General features: G+C 48.7%; 1 protein-coding gene across 8 annotated transcripts in view; it reads right to left on the bottom strand.

Annotated features, from left to right (window-relative positions):
• Pde11 (Phosphodiesterase 11) overlaps window positions 1–19,150 on the bottom strand; it is a 640,803-nt gene that overhangs the window by 57,990 nt on the left and 563,663 nt on the right. For 7 of the 8 annotated variants that reach the window (XM_070539554.1, XM_065454748.1, XM_070539552.1 and 4 more), the window contains 4 exons: window positions 17,259–17,515; window positions 8,903–9,238; window positions 8,023–8,193; window positions 442–657 (listed from right to left, as the gene is read on the bottom strand). In XM_070539554.1, the coding sequence (XP_070395655.1) occupies window positions 442–657; window positions 8,023–8,193; window positions 8,903–9,238; window positions 17,259–17,515 (980 nt within the window). The remainder of the gene's footprint in view (window positions 1–441; window positions 658–8,022; window positions 8,194–8,902; window positions 9,239–17,258; window positions 17,516–19,150) is intronic. The other variant, XM_070539550.1, reaches the window with a different exon arrangement.

Genomic DNA, 19,150 nt, shown 5'->3' with positions numbered 1-19,150 from the left:
GAAGCACGCAAAAGCGAAAATGAAGTGAACGAATGCTGAAACAAAATATTTACAATGTAGACTGCTTGCGAAGTTTGACTTGCACGGTGTAACGCTCGGTGTAACTAACACAGCTTCGCTGTTCGACCATCTTCGCGGACTGAAAGGGGCGGTGATTTTTCTTTCTTTTCTTTTTACAACAGATAAGAAGAATGCTAGTATGTTCCTCTATCGTGGAAGGACGGTAATGCCATTAATCGAGGCTTCGGGACGCGTGCCGTAATTTTCAGTGAAACAACGTTGGGGCCATGTCAGATACGCCGTCTTCAGACACACGAGACACAAATTTCACTTGATAGCTTCCTCCCTATCCGTTTCTCAGCCCCCCCCCCCAACCCCCCCCTTTTTTTTATTTGAGCAATTTATGAGGGTGTCAAATGAAAGAGGGGAACGAGAACGCACGTTGTAGCAGTCCGGTATGTTGACGGCCTCCTTGCTCTGCGCCACGTAGCCGACGATGCCGGATCCCCACGGCACGCGCACCTCCTCGTAGCGCACCTGGTCCAGCGTCGAGCGGCATGACACGTCGAACAGCTGGCTCACGAGGCAGCGGCCTGACGGCGAGTCTCGATCGCCGTGCACCAGGAACAGGGAGCAGCGGTCCGCGTCGGTGATCACCTGTGGTACGCAAGGCGCCCGGAAGGCGGCACTGATAAGCAGAGGAAGAAGAAGAAGAAAAAGAAGAAAAAGAAGAAGAAGAACAAGAAGAAGGAGGAGGAGGAGGAGGAGGAGGAGGAGGAGGAGGAGGAGAAGAAGAAGAAGAAGAAGAAGAAGAAGAAGAAGAAGAAGAAGAAGAAGAAGAAAAGCCGTAGCCGTATACCATCGCTCAGCTGTCACGTGCCAGAAGAAAGGCAGCGCAGACTGCGATGCCGTGTTAGAGAAGCGTTAAAAACACCAGGCATGTACCGATGGTCGTTAGAATAGTTAAACGCTTAATTTGAACGACACGCGACGAGAACCCTACCATCGTAACTATACTAACTACAGGTTCGCTTCGCGATTGGTTATCGCCGCGACAGTAGCGATGTTATGATGCCGATTGCTATCACTGAGTGGCGAACGTCCGAACACGGGTCAACGAGGAAACTCCCTTTCGTGAGAGAAGTATTGAGAATATGGTCCGTGACCTATACACCGCAAATTATCATCACGACGACTTTGCATGCGTACATTTTGTGCGCGCGACATAATGTCGCCGTTCTTTATATTTTACCGAATAACTCGACAAGTTTCACTCGAAATGTCTGCTGGCTTGGTGGTTAGCGGACGGTTTGCAAAAGTCGCAAATGGTCATCCGCAAATTCATGGCAACCACCAAAGAAGTAGCGAATACGCCGTCCTCGAGCTGCGTTCTAGGCATTCTACAGGGTAACCATTTTCAATTTGTATGGGATTTTTAAAAATCGCCTTTGTGAGATAGCCCGATTCTTGTCCTTATTTGAGCTTGATTATACGAAGAGGTGGACATTACCGTGACGAGAAATCGAAACACATATTCAACAAATTAACACTATTCACTAATTATTTTCTTCATTAATTACCTTACGTCACATATTGCAATTTACCAATTGTATAGCCGGTGAGCTGGCAAGACGTATCCACTTGAAATAAATTTCCCGGTTGACACCGGCTTCGAGATATCATTTCCCAAAATTTGGGACGAAATGCATGGGTGTTCCAGTTACCTTTGGGCTTCAATGCATAAAAGAGCGTTTCGTTAAAAAAGTAAGTGGAATAACAGTGCAATTTTACGGCAAGTTTGATGGCGCATATTCCAAACTGGCGTCATCCTGGAAGTTCATTCCAAGTGGATACATCTTGCAAACTCACCGGCTACAATTCGTAAATTGCAATATGTGCCGCAAAGTAATTAATTCAAAAGATAATCATTGCATTTCTAAAAATAACTTGAAAATGTGTTTCCATTTCTCGTACAAGTAATGTCGTCTTCTCTGAATCATCCAGCTCAAGGACTAGAATTATGTCATCTGCAACAGGCTAGATTTAAAAATTTCACAAAACTTAAAAATTATCACCCTGTATATACAGTCATTGTGCAACGGTATTTTCGAGCAAAACTCTGAAATGACACATCATGCGAGGCTGGAAAATCCTCGCCTGGGGTCTCCAGCCACCCAGCATCGACCATTCATGACATATGCTAGCGCGCCTGGGTAGAGATACATTCCACCTTAATGTGTCTCGTGCCAGTTAGAGCTTACACAGACACTTCGTGACTTCACAATAACATTCGGCGAGGTACACCCCTTATCTAAGGATTTGAAAACAGTCAACGACCTATTCCGCATTGTGCCATACACTCTAAAAACGAAGGGTTTGCCGAAAACTCCACATCTGCGGCGGCAACTTTTTGTCCCACGCTCAACCCTATTTTTCTATACAGATTTTGCACGCCACGTTGGAGTACGTTAGCTCAGCTTGGTCACAGCAGCCGCACTGCACTCCATTAGAAAATTAAACATACTCCATCGGGGAGTAAACGAGAACACCCGAGAGTGGAGTAAAGTATCGGGCGAGCGGTTACCATGGCAAAAGGGGTTGCCAGGTTGTTTTGGATGGTTAAGGTTTGGATGAGGTGGCGCCACTGTGCATGACATAGGTGTATTTCCTGAAAATCAAGTTGTTGAAGTTAGCGCACTGTGGTGTCGTCTCCCTTCCGTCCTTGTTTGCTGGCGCTAATATGCCTTCAGTTTACCAACACGCCCAACAAATGGCAATTGCCAGCAAGCGCTCCCTTTGTCTTGAAAGTGTATGTAAATTAACCCTTCAATGGCGGCACATATAAATACCCGAAAAAATTGTCTACCTTCCATCTAAATGTGCAAAACGCATCTAGAAAAAGCGTAATCAAAGAGAAAAAAATGTTTTGCGGGAACTGTCAGCAATAGGGGAAAGCCCCAGGCAGTAAACTGGAAGTGCATGGGCTTCCCCAAGCTCTATATAACTTCGTCTGGAATTTGTACAGACAGCTCTCGTCACATGTGAACCATAGGTGTACATTCCATTTGTTTTACATCACGTGAGTGACACTACTGCAGCCGGACATCTGGCATCGATCTATCTTGTGACCGTGCTTTAAAAAAACAAAAACAAAAAATCGCGAGAAGCGTGCCGGACTTCTACTTCGTCCTGCGTTCCTGCGCTAGACGAACAAATGATGTTTGCTGCCTGTCATTCAGTGTAGGCCGAAGACATATTGCCAGCAACTTCGTACTGAATGCCAAAACTAAATAAATAAAGGGAAAAAAAAGGAAAAGCAAAAAAAAAAACGTACGTTTCTTGCAGGCAACACTCGTCCATGAAGGGTTAAACGTGATCAGTGGCAACTGCCCCGGTCACGTACATAAAAAAGCGATAAAAACTTTGCATGCCGCACAGTCTACCCGGATTCTACCACCATAAGTAAAGTCACGGCACGCTACCTGACATATGCTGAAATCTTCTAGAAATAATTGACCAACGTGGCCTTTCTCACGCAGCGCATTACCATACATTCACTTTTTGGTAACTGATCGCGGTAAACTCAGTGGATATTTTTTTTTTCTTAACGCAGATTTCTCGCATTGCGAACGGCGTTATAAGCAACAATGGCACTTATGCTAATCGAAAGAACCGGCACTTGCAATCTATAGGATACGCACTAGGCACAGCCCATACAGCACGCTTGCCCACAGCGCGGCAGCGGTGCATTCAGCAGTGCGTTTGCACCGTCTGCCGTATGGCGCCACCGGATTCATGTACAGGTAAACACCTCTAATCCGCGCTGACAGGTGGGCTGGTCGCAGCTGCTAGTGATTTAGTTCCATATAGAGGTAGAATCGCGCTTCTATAGAGACAGCTGTAGTAAGGGTGGGTATATCCCAGTGTTGTGATAGGTTCCGCCACTCGACACTATAATCCAAAAATTTGGATGACAGCGCCGGCCTTGTCAACGATACTCCTTGGCGATTCCTGAACGAATGTTCTGTGACCACGCGCACTTATCTGTTACAATGCAGTTGAGTGGGGGGTATCGGTGCTTCTCAAGCGACTCCTCGTTCTATACACTGATCGCCGAGCAGCGTTGTTTGGAGCAGTGATTTCTCCAATAAGCGCTGTGCTCCACTCGGTGGAGTCGGGGAAAAACTTCGAGTCGCCTAGCTGCAAAGCGATAACGCGCATGCGTCACGTGGCCTATCAATCATTCAACCGACTTCGTCGTTGCACAGAGGTCAGAGGGTCTAGTGGTACCCTGGCACTCAGGCACCACTCACTCGGAAGCAACTGCCTCGGCCCAGTGACCCCCGGCATATATGGTGCCAACGTTCTCAGCTTTGGTTTTGTTTGTATGTTGTTTCTTTTTTTTTTCTAATTTAACGGCTAGGACTTGATATGAGCCTGCCTGTTTCGAAAGGCCAATCCACGATCATCATCGTCATCGTGGTCGTCGTCATCACCGTCGTCTTCATCATCATCATCATCCTCATCATCAAGTTCTTTCATCAGCCATTATATCCCATGACTGGAAAATAGGCAGTCATCCCAGTCCCCAAAAAAGGGCCTTCATCTTCTCGCCATTATTATCGACCAATATCTATCACAAGTACCACTTCTAAAACTAATGGAACATATAATTTTCTCTCAACTTATAAAATTTCTAGTGTCCGTTAACTTCTTCCACCCTAAGCAGCATGGCTTTTTAAAAGGTTTATTTTGCGAAACACAGTTAGCCCTCTTTATTAACCACCTTGGCTCTAGCATTGTCCTTAACATTCCTATTGACGCCCTCTTCCTCGATTTTGAAAAAGCTTTTGACAAAGTTCCTCACAAACGACTATTCCTTAAACGTTCTCGTCTCAATCTTAACGAACATGTTTTTAATTGGATATGCAGCTTTCTCACTAATCGGCAGCAGTTTGTCTTTGCTAATAAATGTTCATCTCCTTATTCATCTGTTATATCTGGGGTACCTCAGGGCACCGTCTTGGGCCCCCTTCTTTTTCTCATATATATTAATGATTTGCCTGCTAACATATGTTCTAAGATTCGCATATTCACTGATGATTGCGTTATCTACCGGCCTATTACTAACACCGATGACATTTTGTTTCTTCAGTCTGACATTCAGCACGTACTAACCTGGTGTAATTCATGGCTAATGTCCTTAAATGTGAAAAAACAAAACATCTCTGCTATCATTCCACCGACGTCACTCACAACCATCCTGAAGACGTCTAATCGGGAATGCAGAAATCGCTTCAGTATCAACTTACAAGTATTTAGGCATCCATTTGACACCTGATCTAAATTCGTCTTTTAATATATCACAGGTTACTAACGAGGCAAATCGCGTCCTTGGTTACTTTCGACGAACCCTGCGACTAACACCCCCATCAGTGAAATCCCTTGCTTACTTAACACTTATTTGTCCCGAATTAGAATATGCATGCGCGATTTGGGACCCTCATCAAAACAACCTTGAATCAAAATACTCTTGAATCTGTACAAAATCGCTCAGCTCGTTTCATTTTCTCCGCCTATTCATATCATGTAAGTGTAACTGAACTAAAACGTAATGCTCATCTCATAACTTTAGCGAACCGCCGAAAAATTTCCAGACTGTGTCTGTTTAATAAATTCTTTTATCATCCGTCTCTGAACTCCATTATCAGCCCCGCCCATCGCATTTCCAATCGCACAAACTACGGAAAGGCCGTCTACCCTCCCCCTGCCCGCACTTCTGCGCATTTGTCATCATTTTTCGTCCATACAGCAAGGGACTGGAATGACCTGCCAAACGCCATCGTTGATCAGATCGACTCATCATCATTCAGATCGTCCATAGAAGCAATGTACTGCTGAAATTCCACCCCCTCATGTAATACCCCTTCAATGGGGCCTTTGAGGTACTAATAAATAATAAATAAATAAATAAGAAATAAAAAAGAAAAATGTGCTAGAGACCGGGCTGTGCTGGACTGCGCTGACCATGACAAGAGCCGGGTTTGATTGAAATCTCTGAGTGCGACTGATGCGTGCAGAGCTTCTCTCGCTATAGCCGACTTCGTTCACATCATCAGTGTGTGGTGAACAGCTGCATGGGTGCAGGACACAGGACGAAGTGCTCAAACACGGGCTAGTGTTAGTAAAGAGAGGTCGTGTGTGTCTCCTATTAGAATGACACTTCCGGTGAAACACGCATTTGCTGCCATCCTTGCATCACTTCTCCCGTTCTTCGCGAATACTGACACGTTTGAGCAGTCTGAAAGTGGCTGCGACAGCCTGGAGACGATATTACAGCTTTCACTCAAACACCACAGGCATTGCCCAATGATTAACGCCGGAGGCAACAACGCGGCGACGATAGTTAGCGTGAACTCGGTGAACGGCAGGGTCCCGATATTCTATATATAAGCGCGCCTCGCCCACTCCCCAAGGCATATAATTATTGGTGGTGGCATTCTGTATAGGTACGAACACAAAACGTCTTTACACTATTATAATAGTGCACCATTAAAATGCTGAAGTGTCACGTCTGGTACCAGTAGAGGAGACAAGTCCGATGAATATTAAAGCACGATGAGTGACCTGATGCGGCCCAGTAAACTTTGCCATAAGACGCCAAGCGCAAGAAGAACGCGAATCTTTGAGAAATAGTGTACCGTCTGTCCCAGCAAATGCTAGTCAAGGTATTCAACGAAAACGAGATGTTAAAAACACAGTGCAAGAAACAATTATAAAATCTACGGTGTTTGGTTGTAAGAAGTGTGACGACCAAACACCACAGGTCTTAAGACCGTCTCTATAACCTGCTGCGCTCCATAACTCGTCAGGTTTCTCGGGAAATCCGGATTCGTGATCATGTGTCGTCATCTGATGCGTAAGGCGTTTCACCGGCGCAACGCGTACACCGCTGCGCGGAACCACATGACAAGCTTGACGTCTGCCGTCTCCAAGGGAAAAGGGAGACGACACTGCGAGCTGTGCATCCGCGGGCACAACCCGATACAACACGGCGTTGCTATAGCACGTACGAGTGACGTGATGCTGCGTCCGGCTTATGACGCACACAAAGGCGCAACACGCAGCGCCGTTCACTGAATAGACCACGCGACTGCCAATACGCGAGCGAGACTCAAGTTTCCGATAGACGTATGCGGCCAGTGCAACACCGAGACGACGCGGAAGAGAAACCGTGAGAGTGAGAGAGAGAGAGAGAGAGATCATCTGCAGTATCTGAAACCTCCATCCCGTCGATTGTCACGCTTGCGAGCAGCACGTCGAAGCAGTTCAAGCGTTAAATTAGTTGAATGAGGACTGTGACACCGGTCTCAGTTTGACGGACAGCGCCCGCTAATGGCTCGTCGCATTGCGCATGCGCGCGACTGCTTCCAAGTGCGTCGCACATGACTCGCTTCTGTTCTCAGTACAAACCAAGGGACCAAGGTACTGACTACGTGCCTGCCGTATACGTCAAAGCCTGTCTTTTTCAAGCGAACCCGTGAGCCATTGCATCCAAGCGTAACCCGCCGTGGTTGCTCAGCGCCTGTGGTGTTGTGCTGCTGAGCGCGATCGAGGCCGCGGGATCTAATCCCGGCCACGGCGGCCGCATTTCGATGGAGGCGAAATGCGAAAACACCCGTGTACTTAGATTTAGGTGCACGTTAAAGAATCCCAGGTGGTCAAAATTTCCGGAGCCCTCCACTATGTATACGGGCGTGCCTCATAATTAGAAAGTGGTATTGGCACGTAAAACCCCATAATTTAATTTTTAATCCAAGCGTGGTATCACGTAAACTATAGGATATTCGAAAATGAAGCCTCTGCGCAGCGTCGTGCGAGAGCATTAGTGCGCTATTGAGTTCACTAGCTGAGACTGCGTGTCGCCTCAGCAACAATGCCCATCATGCGGCCATAACGACGCACAATGACGCTGCCGTCGCTTTTCTTTCAGCTGAAAACCGACACGCAAAGCAGGCGCACCGTGACGTTCTGGAGGATCTTGTGGCAGAGCAGGCGGATGTCCAATTCGTTGCAGATATCCTTCACCAGCTCGAAGATGAGCTCGCGCTCGTTGAGCGCTTGTAGCTCCTGCCGGCTGCGACGCTTGGGGCGCACCAGGCCAGCACCGCTTGGCACACCGGGCACCCCGCTCTGTAAAGAGGCAGAATACGCTGGTCATTTTACAGCACGGACACTCGTGTCCAGATGACGATGAAAAATGAAATACCGGCAAACGAACCGAAAACGTGAGTGTAGTCATCACCACTACACGCGAACCTATTGCTGTAGTTAACATCCTTCAAGGGGCTGGGCGTAATAAGGAAGCGCTGGAACACACCCGACGTTGCGAACATGGTACGACAATTCCAGATGGCAATTTCATGCGCTGGCTTTCTGTGTTGCATGCTTCTCACGCTACAACTTCCACGCATCTAACAGGCACGAAATTCCAATGCGTTAATCGTACTTCAAATAAAAGAAGAGCACTGAAATTAGAGTTTTCTTTTGCTCAGTCACCTTTGCTTAGTTCTCCCCAAGTGATGTTTACAGAAAGGAAGGAAAAAGTTAGGCACATTGATTCACGCACTCACGCAAGAAAGTACGAGCGGTGGCGAGATTTAGGTATAGGGTCGAAAGATGGCGCTAGACTTGATAGAAACTGTGGGATGCGCGCATTTCACTTAGTTGGGGAGTACATACGAAGAGAGAAAAGCACCGATGAATAATTGGTAAAGATTTCTGAGCATCAGTCGCAGTCTTTAATGAACAACTCTCGTATATATATATATATATATATATATATATATATATATATATATATATATATATATATATATATATATAGCGCATGTTGCAGTACCTGGTTCTCCGCGGCGGCAGGCAGTGTGAGGAAGGTCGGGGTGCCGTCGAAGCTGGTCTGCACAATGGGCCGCAGCGGGCTGCCGCGGTCGAACTCGCAGGCGGAAATCTTGCGCATGGGCGGCGAGATGTTGGCGCCCGCGCCGGAGGAGGAGCCGCCGTTCAGCGAGCTCGAGCTGCTGCTCAGCGAGTGGGCCGCGGCCAGCATCGACGAGGAGGACGCCGACGAGCCGGCCGCCTGGTCCGCCGGGCACGGGGAGGTCGCCTGCACCACGCTCTGGGGCACGGCGTGCGCCAGCAGCCACGAGTCCACCACCTGCGGGTAGCAACGTCTCCGCTGACGTCGGCGCCAGCGCACGGAGCAGCGTTAACACAGCGGGGCTCTCTCCCCCCGGTCAGGCGCGCACCCATCCGTGGTACCGAGAGCGCGCCCAGCACACCAAGGCCCTAAGCGCGGCGTGCTAAAGGCACTCGCGCGAGCTGGCCAGACGGAGGCCACGGAATCGGCATTCACTACAAGGTTACTCGCAATAGTGTAAATGTCGCCGGTCCAGATCCTGGACGCGTTGGCAGCGATACTAAACCGCAAGGCAACCGCAGCTGCACAGCACACGAGTCGACCACGAAAGCCCTTACACTTTTGCGATAGGCTCTACATACACTCGCTATACAGCAGGCGAACGAGCTGCAGTACAGCGCGCAGTATGCGTCGTGGCGGTCACCAGTGGCTACGGAGAAGCGGGAACTATAAAACGGCGCGTAACGCCTCCGTTTCGATTGTTCGCGGGCCACGGAGCCACAACGATCGCGGAGTATCCTCTATGAAAACAGAAGGACCTCTCTGTTAGACAGTACAAACATCGTGCTTCTCGTGTGTGCGTTTTCAGTTAAAGGAGCCCTGACAGGACACTTGTCATCTCGCTTTCCCTTATTATGAGCTGCCGACTCCATAATCAACGTATGGGGCCCTGAATTATTCGAACGCGCAAGAAATAATTAAATGCAAAATCGTATAATGAAGTGATTCAAAACGCGCGCCAAGTGTAGCGTGGCTTCAGGCTTGAAGCAGACCTCCTAGGGGAAACCAGGGAGTGATTACAAGTATGGTGTGGCAAAGCACTGACGCGCACTCGGTAAAAAAAGAAAAAAAAAGAAGAAGAAAGAAAAGAAGGAAAAAAAAAAGAACGCGCAGCCACATCGGTCATTCTTTCCTTCCTACTGTGCTTCTCCGCATTCAACACGGGATCAGCCTGGTCCTGGTCCGTAATTTCAAGGAACTATTCCCCCCCCCCCCCCCCCTATTTTCCCGTCAAGTATACTCAGCATTGGGCACGTTCACAGTGTGGCGTGCGACCGCTATTCCGGCCTAGGGGCGAAAGCTAGGGTGGCCAACCGGACTGACAGAAGAATGCGTCAAAGGTTTATGATAACATGTGATCGCCACTTGCGAATCCCGTGATGTCACAAAGAGGCCTCCTTGAAGCCCGAATCCATCTTGCAATTGGGGCGCGCTTTCAATGATCGATTTAAGATATGGCACTCGCAAGAAATCGATGCCTCACACCGCGATTAACTTGTCGACAGCCATCCATTGAAAAAAAAAATGAATATTTTGCATCAACGCTCCTTTAACAAACCAGCACATACATCGCAGGCTGGTTGAGTCGTGCCCCTCATTGCGCAGTAGTTATTATGGGCCGTGTACGCTCGGCGCCGAGTGCCTTTATGAGGACTGGAAGGATTTACATAACAGCTCGTAAGCGTTTCCATCCTTCTATACGAAATAGAAATAAGAAATACAATACGTCAAACGTAGTCTATGTGAATACGTACGAGCCAGTATAATTACATGGGTCCAACGTAAATTCATACGGGCGTAGTTCTTGTGGTACATACACAATAAACAACCCAGGGACACATGGAGCCACGATTTTTCATAATATACACATAACAGACATGTTGTCCAAATTTGGTGACCTCGTGGCTCACACTACTGCGTACACTACTCTGGAAAATGCCTGCAGTCAGCATGCGACGCTGGATTAGAGGCAACATGTCCCCCCCCCCCGACATGTTTTCGAGAAAGCGTAACTGAATTCATGACCTTTTTGTTCGCGAGTGCTGTTTGCCATTGGTATATTACGCCCAATATAGCAGTTACCTTATGCCTCATGACTACGTATCACTACTGAGATTATGATTTGGACTACATATAGTGAGTACTGAAGAGGTAGTAATTAAGGTTAATAAAAGGCAGATAACATTAATTACGATGAAATTATTTAAGCTTAAATAAGACTCCTTCAGACGAATGAAGGGCAACAAAGCCTAATGGAGATTAATTACGATGTAATTATTAAGAGTCCTGACGAGTAATTGATGTTAATTAAGCACAGTGAGGTTATCACAATTAGGTTATATTAATTAACCTAATCAATGTTAATTACGGCACTTAACATTAATTACGCCTAATTTCGATTGATTGACATTGTGCTGATCTATGCTAATCAGGATTGCTTAACGGTAATTAAAATAACTTAAATCTAATTAAGATCAATTACGATGACATTACTTCAGTCCACTCAAGATTAATAAGGCTAATGAAGATTAATTCATATTACATTACTTAACCCTTATTCAGAGTAATTGCGATTACATTATTTTCGCGCAGTAAGATTAAGTTCGACTAATTAGGTTCAGCAATGAGGTAATTACAACAGCTCACTGTAATACTTGCAACACATTGCGCCATCCTCGTCACAGTGAGCTGTGGTGCGCGTAACTCGGCCAATCAATCAATCATTCGTTGTATGAGTGCAAGATGAGCGACTGGAAATAATGCTTGCGCACTATCTGATAAGTCCCACTAGGGAGTTTCTGCAGTAATGTTTTGTATACGGACCCTGCTCCTTACTAACTACGCCGGTTTGCTTTCTCTTTTTCGCTAAACGAAGGAGAGGTTGGCCAAAATTAGCGTTTCGGGGGTGATTAGTGCTTCGTAACACCCACTACACGCTTCCCAAGAAGTGAACGGGAATCGTGCCTCCACTAAAGCGCCCTTGGTTCCTCTGGTAATAAAATAATTGATCCCTAATTGATTGTATTGGAAACTTGAGAGTCGTATCCGAACACAGGTTTATTTTGCTTGGTTTTCCTTCTCCGTGTGTGTGTTTAACAAGGCTCGTGTTCCGAGATAGAGCAGCAAACATAGCATTTCTCCTCCGATATCATTTATTTCTTGCCATCCGTCCCGTTTAGTGGGTGATTTCGGTGACAGCAGGGGGGTAGCGTCGTGCGAACCAATGAAGAAGGGCAAAGAGGGTGGGAAATGAAAAATATTTTTAATACGGGCCCTGGACTGGCAATGTCTGCAAGCCCCAGGGTGACGCACTTTTTTTTCTCCAGGCGTGAGTGAAGGTAACGTCAGCCGCATAAGTTTGCGGGACCTGCGATGCGAGGCGGAGCGACGCAAAGCTGCGTTGTTCCACCACGCATTGCAGATCACGCAAACTTGTGCGGCTGACTGAACGTCCACACTGGCGCAAAAGAACGCGCGCGGCATGCTGCAGGCGGCAGAATGAGTCAGCATTGGCATGACCGCATTTAAGGGCGTCCTTGCCGCAGCGCCGAGCGCGTGAATCGCTATCAGCTGGAATTCGCGCGTTTTTATTTTGGCCGCTTCATCACTGCTTGCAACGACAATAATAAACCCTGAGCAAGAAGAGGCTGCATTGCTAGGCCGCTTAGTCCTTGTGCTTCGCATGGTACTTGTAGAAAAGGACGGGGCGGTTACGCACCGATTCGATGAGCATTTCCGATGTCGCGACGCGTTCGAAGACTGCGATATGGCGAGCGCGTCGGGCTTGGCCGCCATTTTTTTGAATTGCTGAGACGCACTCCGATTGGTCTGCAGTGTGAGAATCCGGCGGCAGCTGCCGCAAAAATCGCTCCGGGAGCGATCGGCGCGGAAGCGGCTATTCCGGCGGATCTCTCCGCCGCCAAACTGGGTTCCGCGCCGCTCCAGACGCCGAATGTCTCAGTGTGAACGCGCTAGAATGGCGCGTTCACACTGATACATTCGGCTGGGATCAACGATGCTGACAGAGGGGGTATATTTCCTTGCAGCGTTTGCCCAAGTGTTCTGCCCTATTGGCGGCAAGCGGCCTGCAGCGAAAAATATCTTCAAGACTCATTCGCTCCACGGCAGAAAAAAGTTGATGCCCATCTGTTTTCGCGGCACGCTTACTTCCGCGAGCGTTCTTGGCTCTATAGTGTGGACGTACCTTGACAGGGCTACTGTTATCAGCTCCGTCCTGCTAGAGTTCAGACTTTGAGGCTGGCCTTTGCCCCGACATTCCCCCGCTGGAACGCGAAATTCGCCACCCTGAGTGACAAATCGGGGCGGGAAGTTGAAGTTTGGGGCGGTCCGTCTGGGGTGCGGCGGCTTAGGGCCGATTTACGCTCGAGCCGCCCATCGCCGCAAGCCGCACCGCACGCTTGCGGTCGCGCAAAAAATTGCACGTATCAAACACTTGTGCACAAATTTCGGTTTACAATGTGTAAGGTATACACTGTGCACACAGTGTAAATGGTAATTTGTGCACAAGTGCTGGATACGTGCAATTTTTCGCGCGACCGCACGCGCGCGGTGCGGCTTGCGGCGATGGGCGGCTCGAGCGTAAATCGGCCCTTACGCTCGAACCGCACGCCGCACCGCCCACAGGCCGCACGCGTGCGGTGGTGCGAAAAACAGCACATGTCGCACACCGGTGCACAAATTTCGGTTTACCCTGCATATGCGGACCCTGTGTAGGAATTTTTCGCACGACCGCACGCGTGCGGCAGGTGCGCGGTGCGGCGTGCGGCTCGCTCGTAAATCGGCCCTGAGGAGTGCGCAGGCTATGGCACTGGCATGCGGTGACAGAAGGGCAGAAGGTACTGGAAGGGTCAACAGAAATTGGTAACTTTCTGTGCTCGACATCCCTCGTCCGTATCGCATGCAAGGGTGCGGTGACCACCTGGCGTGCCGAAAACGTGGGAAAACGGTCTTAAGATGTTCGGTTTGTTTCGTAACATCCGTGTTCCTTTTTTTCTTTTTTGGGGGGCTCAGCTAAGCAATCTTGAAGAACCTGGGCTGCTAAAAGCTGTTGCGCGCAATGGTGCTCGCTTAACATACTAATGCTATGTGCTACTTGCTTTTATAGCGGACTTAGACTTTTTTTGTAAGCGTAAGTATAGGCAGGGGTGTTTGGTGACCTGTGCTTTGTGAGAGGTAGACAGTCAAGTGAACGAAGCAGAGACGAGAGATCATGCCGCTAGTGTAAGCGTTGCAAGACACTGAGCTAGTTTTACAACGACAAAACTTGTTCTCTTGGAATATCGTGCACAGAAAACGGGGTGCACTACAATGCACGACTTCTGAAATTTTACAGCGATAAAGCTTTGCGAAAACATATCAGATATGCTGTACGTAAGTACTGGAGTATCGGCTGTACGAATGTCTGGCATGTAATTTCTTCCTTTGTCAGAAAACGCTGACTTGAGACACTAAGGCCATACAGATACAAATGGGTACGGCGCACGACAGCAGACAGTCGAATGCAACGCGTGGTGTGGCACCTGGTTTGGAATACATGCGTCACGGACAAGAACGACGGTGTTATATGAATCCCCAAGTGTTTGTGTGTAAGCCGCGATCAGGTTAGCGAAGGAAGGGAACTGCAATGCAGCATGCGAGCGATTAATAATGGTCTGTATGAGTGAAAATTAGGTGAAATAGTCACGTTTAATACAGCTTTAGTAGCATGCGACATTTGTCAAACCATGCAGCAATGTGACAACGTCTGGCTGCAGTGTGATTACGCTGTCATTCACCATCACCCGTGTACACGAGACGCTGGACGTTGTCGGGGTCAGACGATGCGAAACGTAGATGTGCATGCCATTTCAGAGCACCCAAAACACACCACAAGAAGCGTAGTAAATGTTCAGGGGTCAGCGAGGAGCGGTAGAGCAGTGGATCCCTTTCCAATGCAGCTCGTGCGGAGCGGCGTCTGGCGCGTGCCTACGGCGTGGACTCGCCGGAAGGGTGTCACGTGAGGCAGCAATCTATATAGGAAGTGCACGTAAATGGTGTTAATAGGGTTCAAAGCAGGCTCTGAGTACGGAAAAAACATTGACGTAATATCTGCGGCGCGCATAGCGCTGTCAAAAAACAGCAGGAATCGTTAGCGCCGCGCTAGTAAAGCAGGTTAAATTGCGAGAAAACATAGCCGCAAAGTTTGCGAATGAATCCGGCAAAGATACGAAGGCAACTATAATCTTGGACACAAGTCGAGAGAAGCACTTCGCGCCTTTAGAGCCAGTCGTCAACAGTCGTCAACAATTGACGGCTGAGTCTCCCTCCATCTCAGCCAGTGTATTCACAAGGCGTCCTGGCGGTCAGGGATAGTGAGGTAATGGTGAGGGATCATTAGGTTTCGCGGCACAAAATGTTGTTCGATAGCCCAAGTGCAATCACTCCCTCGTGGTAGTTGCAAAAGACCCGGAAGTGAATATTCCCATTATGTATAATTTCGATGCTTTACAGGCCGCAATGTTTCTTCATGGGAGAAAAAAAATTCAGCGTGCTCGCCTTTACGAGGAAGACAATTAATCGACGTTTTACGCGGATAAACGTGCAGCCAATTGCTACATCGATAACTCGAGAAAGGACAGTGACCCGACCTAAACCTGTCAATTCGTAAACAGTACCATCGTTGCTGCAACCATTCGCATTCAGTGTCCCCGGTTTCTCCTCTGTCGGGCAACTTAATATCTTCCGAGACAATTTTCTCATTGGCAACTTTTCAAAAACGACGATATTTCTTATTAATTGATCCCGCGCAATGATATATATGATACGCAGAGAGTTACGGGAGATGTAGGCTGTCCACCATGCATCTGATTGATGCGCAAATTATTTTCAAACGTTTTTTTTCTTCTTGGTCCCACTCAAACATGTGGTAACGGCAGCAGAGATTGATCCGTGCCCTCGAGCTAAACAATAAAGCGACTGTGCTGGTATGACAGCGTGACCGGCACTTTGACACATGAAACCTTGGATGTTACAGTTGCAAGCAAAAAATTTGGCCCTCGTGATAAAGCCGGACCGCGAAAAACAAACTACGTAATTTAACGAAAGCGACCTAGTTTGAGAAACCAATTTAAGCCTGTTTTTCTTAAAAGTGATGTAAAGTTAAAAATTATATCTGGCTGGACGCAACAGTGAACGACGGGATCAAAAGGTCGCAGCTCGAGAATAAATTCCTTGAACCCTTGTGTCGCAAGTTTCTATTATTTCTTTTCAAACTGTTTCTCGCCGCACGTGGCTGCAGTGCACCACTCAGTGGTTCGCGGAACAACGGCTTGTTGGTCGAAACTGAATTCGACAGGCATTATCCTGATTGCTGTTCCTTCAGACAATTTTGCAGCATTCTGAAGAACTAAAAATAAAAGTAAAATAACAGATGTTACATATGGGACTAATCTGATTCTTGCGGGCATGTAGCGCACAGTTGTTACAAACGTCGCATTCGGCTCCAATCAGAGGCTATTCATCGGCCACATGCGCCGTAATCAACGTTCAAGGCTCAATAAAAAAATAATAAAAAATGAGAACAGAACGCAAGAGCCCGCGCTCGCTTTAGACTCGATACCACGTTGCGCCCGCTTGTCAAAAGCTACCTAACAACTGCTCATTGAACAGCGGTTCAAACGAATCACGGGCAGTGCGTACCCAAACTTAATGGAGAGGACTTACTCTTCACAGCTGAAGACTGTCAAGGGCGCCAAAGTAGCCCCGCCGCCACTACCTGCAGTAGAATCTGTGACCGTACGATTATAGGGTCTTGGGAACTTTCGACAGAACTATAGCGTATGCATCGAAAATTTTCCTTCACGTACTGTTTTCTGATATGGCCAAACACGTAATACGACGTGCAGAAGTGCTAGTTTTCAACCTCATAAGCCAAGGTGCCCGAGCTAAGATGCGCAACAGGGGACAGGCCTGCTATAGTTTATCAATCGTTCAACCTTATCAATCAGCCGGAAGGCCCATGACTGAAGATGTCCAACATGGGACCACCCCTTATAGGAGAGGTCCTCAATTTAAGCGCGAATAGACCACGCGCATACAGTTTCTTCCACTGGTGCTTCTCTCAATTTGTGTGTCGCAAGAGGTTTCAGAGAGAGACGCTATTTTCTGCAATCTTTTAAGGAGCACGGCTCAGCGCCTTGGTGAAAGGATCAGGGCGTGAGCATGATGGCGGCGTGTCACCCCCGGTGGATCAAGGAGGGATACGGGAGGGTGTCCCCACCTTTCTCGAGGCCTTGCGCATGAAGTAGTCGCCGACGAAGGCTGGGTGCTCGTCGAGCCATGCCTCGACGCGGGCCTCCTCGAGCTGCTCTGCCCCTCCGGCCCCCTCGGAGGCCTTCATGGCGGGCAGCAGCAGCGGCGGGGGAGCCCCCCGCGGGTGCCAGCCGGGCTGCCACAGGGGCCGCCAGAGCGCGCGGCCGCCGCCCCCACTAGTCTCGCCGCCCGCCGCCAGCCTGCTCCGCTTGCCAGATGCCGGACCTGCGAGCAACACCGTGTCACACACCCGGTGCCACCGACTCAGAAGCCTTTCTCATAAGCGAAGAACAGCGCGAGAACCCACCATACGTTTCCGCCATTTCTTTCGTAACAGCCACACATGGGCCGAACCAAAAGTTTTTTTCACGTAACAACTCTCCGCGTTAGCGGCTCTCCTCATTCGCCATTGAGCCTTTCGATGGCTAGGCAGCCATGTAGGTTTGGCCAGGCTGCCCTGCTCTGGATACCCAACAAGTAAGATCGCGCATCAAGGCACCTATATACCAACCAGACGCCCATGGAGACCATAGGCGCCGTAGGGCCACCTCGAGGAACGAGAAAACGCTCCACGGCCCATATTCACAGAATAGCATTTATGCTATAGAACTGATTGTAAGAGAAAATCCAGCCTATCTTGATGCTGAACATATACATAGCAAAGGCGACCGGCCAACAACAAATAGCACTTACGAAGGAAAAGTTTCGTAAATTCAGCCCTAAGTCTTTGGGAAGGCCCTGTAAACAAGTGTTAGAGCAATTCAGCCTAGTAGTATATCAGATAATTTTTTCGAATATATTGCGGAAAAGCGTTGATTAATAATAAGGCCAAATTTGGCCTTTTAAATTATGCGTGCAAACGGCGGTGCCGCTGACGTCCGTGAGGGTAACGTCACATATTCCATACTTTCGTGCCTTTGGGTAATTTTCTTCAAGTTCAGCGGAGTCTGGCTTACCAGACTCCGCTCGTTATAAACTGACCTATTTGTGATTCCCAGGAGGTTGGCCTACAAATAAAGTTCAACTTCCTTCAATGTCTCAACTCAATTCGGTGCCGCGTCTCGTGATTGCTCGAACCGTCAGCGTGCACAATGGCCCGCAAGCGTCCCGCTTCACGAAACGTTCGACAACGCTCCGCTGCAACTGTTGCGCGCCTCTGTATGGCGTCCTCGAAGAACGCGCATGCTGCTGCGGCCGTGACCTGGAAGCGCAAAGGCAGTACGTAGACTACACGTGGCGACCATCAGCGGTGGAACGAGAGGATGACTGCGGTCGATTCGCTGCGCAATAAGAAGGGCGCTCGCTCTGACATTGTCTTCGCGTATGAAAACTGTTCCCATTGGGCCAGTGGATATATTACCGCTCAGGCAGTGTGGCGTGAGTCAGTTGGCGTTCACGGGCTGACGTCTGCCACAAGGTGGACAGCAGTGCCTAGCTGATGAGCAGCTAGGCACTGCTGCTGAGCGTAGAGGTCCGTCCGAATTGAATAAGGATGAATCAGGGAGATTTAGCGTATACTGCCATCATTTTACCGTTTACCTATACCATTTCGGTCCCTTGACAACCTTGCACGTGCTGTCTGAGCCACGCCGTGTGCATGCGAAGCATGCATCAGCTCGCATGCACGCACAAATCTGCCGAGTGGCCGAGGCGGCAGCGAGAATATTCACGGGAGCTGTATATAGAGCGGTATAACGCTTCACTTAGGCTGTCTTTTAATTCCAGTGTCTGTGTTTGAGCGCGCAGCGCAGACTGGGTCGAGCGCACAGGTGTAGACCGCACAGGTCGCCGCCTCGTCTCCTCGCCTTTTGCCATCCGCCTGGTGTCAGCCGGTCTGAGCGTTCGTTCCATAGCGCTGTC

This window comes from Dermacentor albipictus, chromosome 1, assembly GCF_038994185.2.
Source record: "Dermacentor albipictus isolate Rhodes 1998 colony chromosome 1, USDA_Dalb.pri_finalv2, whole genome shotgun sequence".
Lineage (NCBI taxonomy): Eukaryota > Metazoa > Arthropoda > Arachnida > Ixodida > Ixodidae > Dermacentor > Dermacentor albipictus.
The sequence above is the reverse complement of the archived record's forward strand: the minus strand, read 5'-3'. Positions and strand labels throughout refer to the sequence as shown.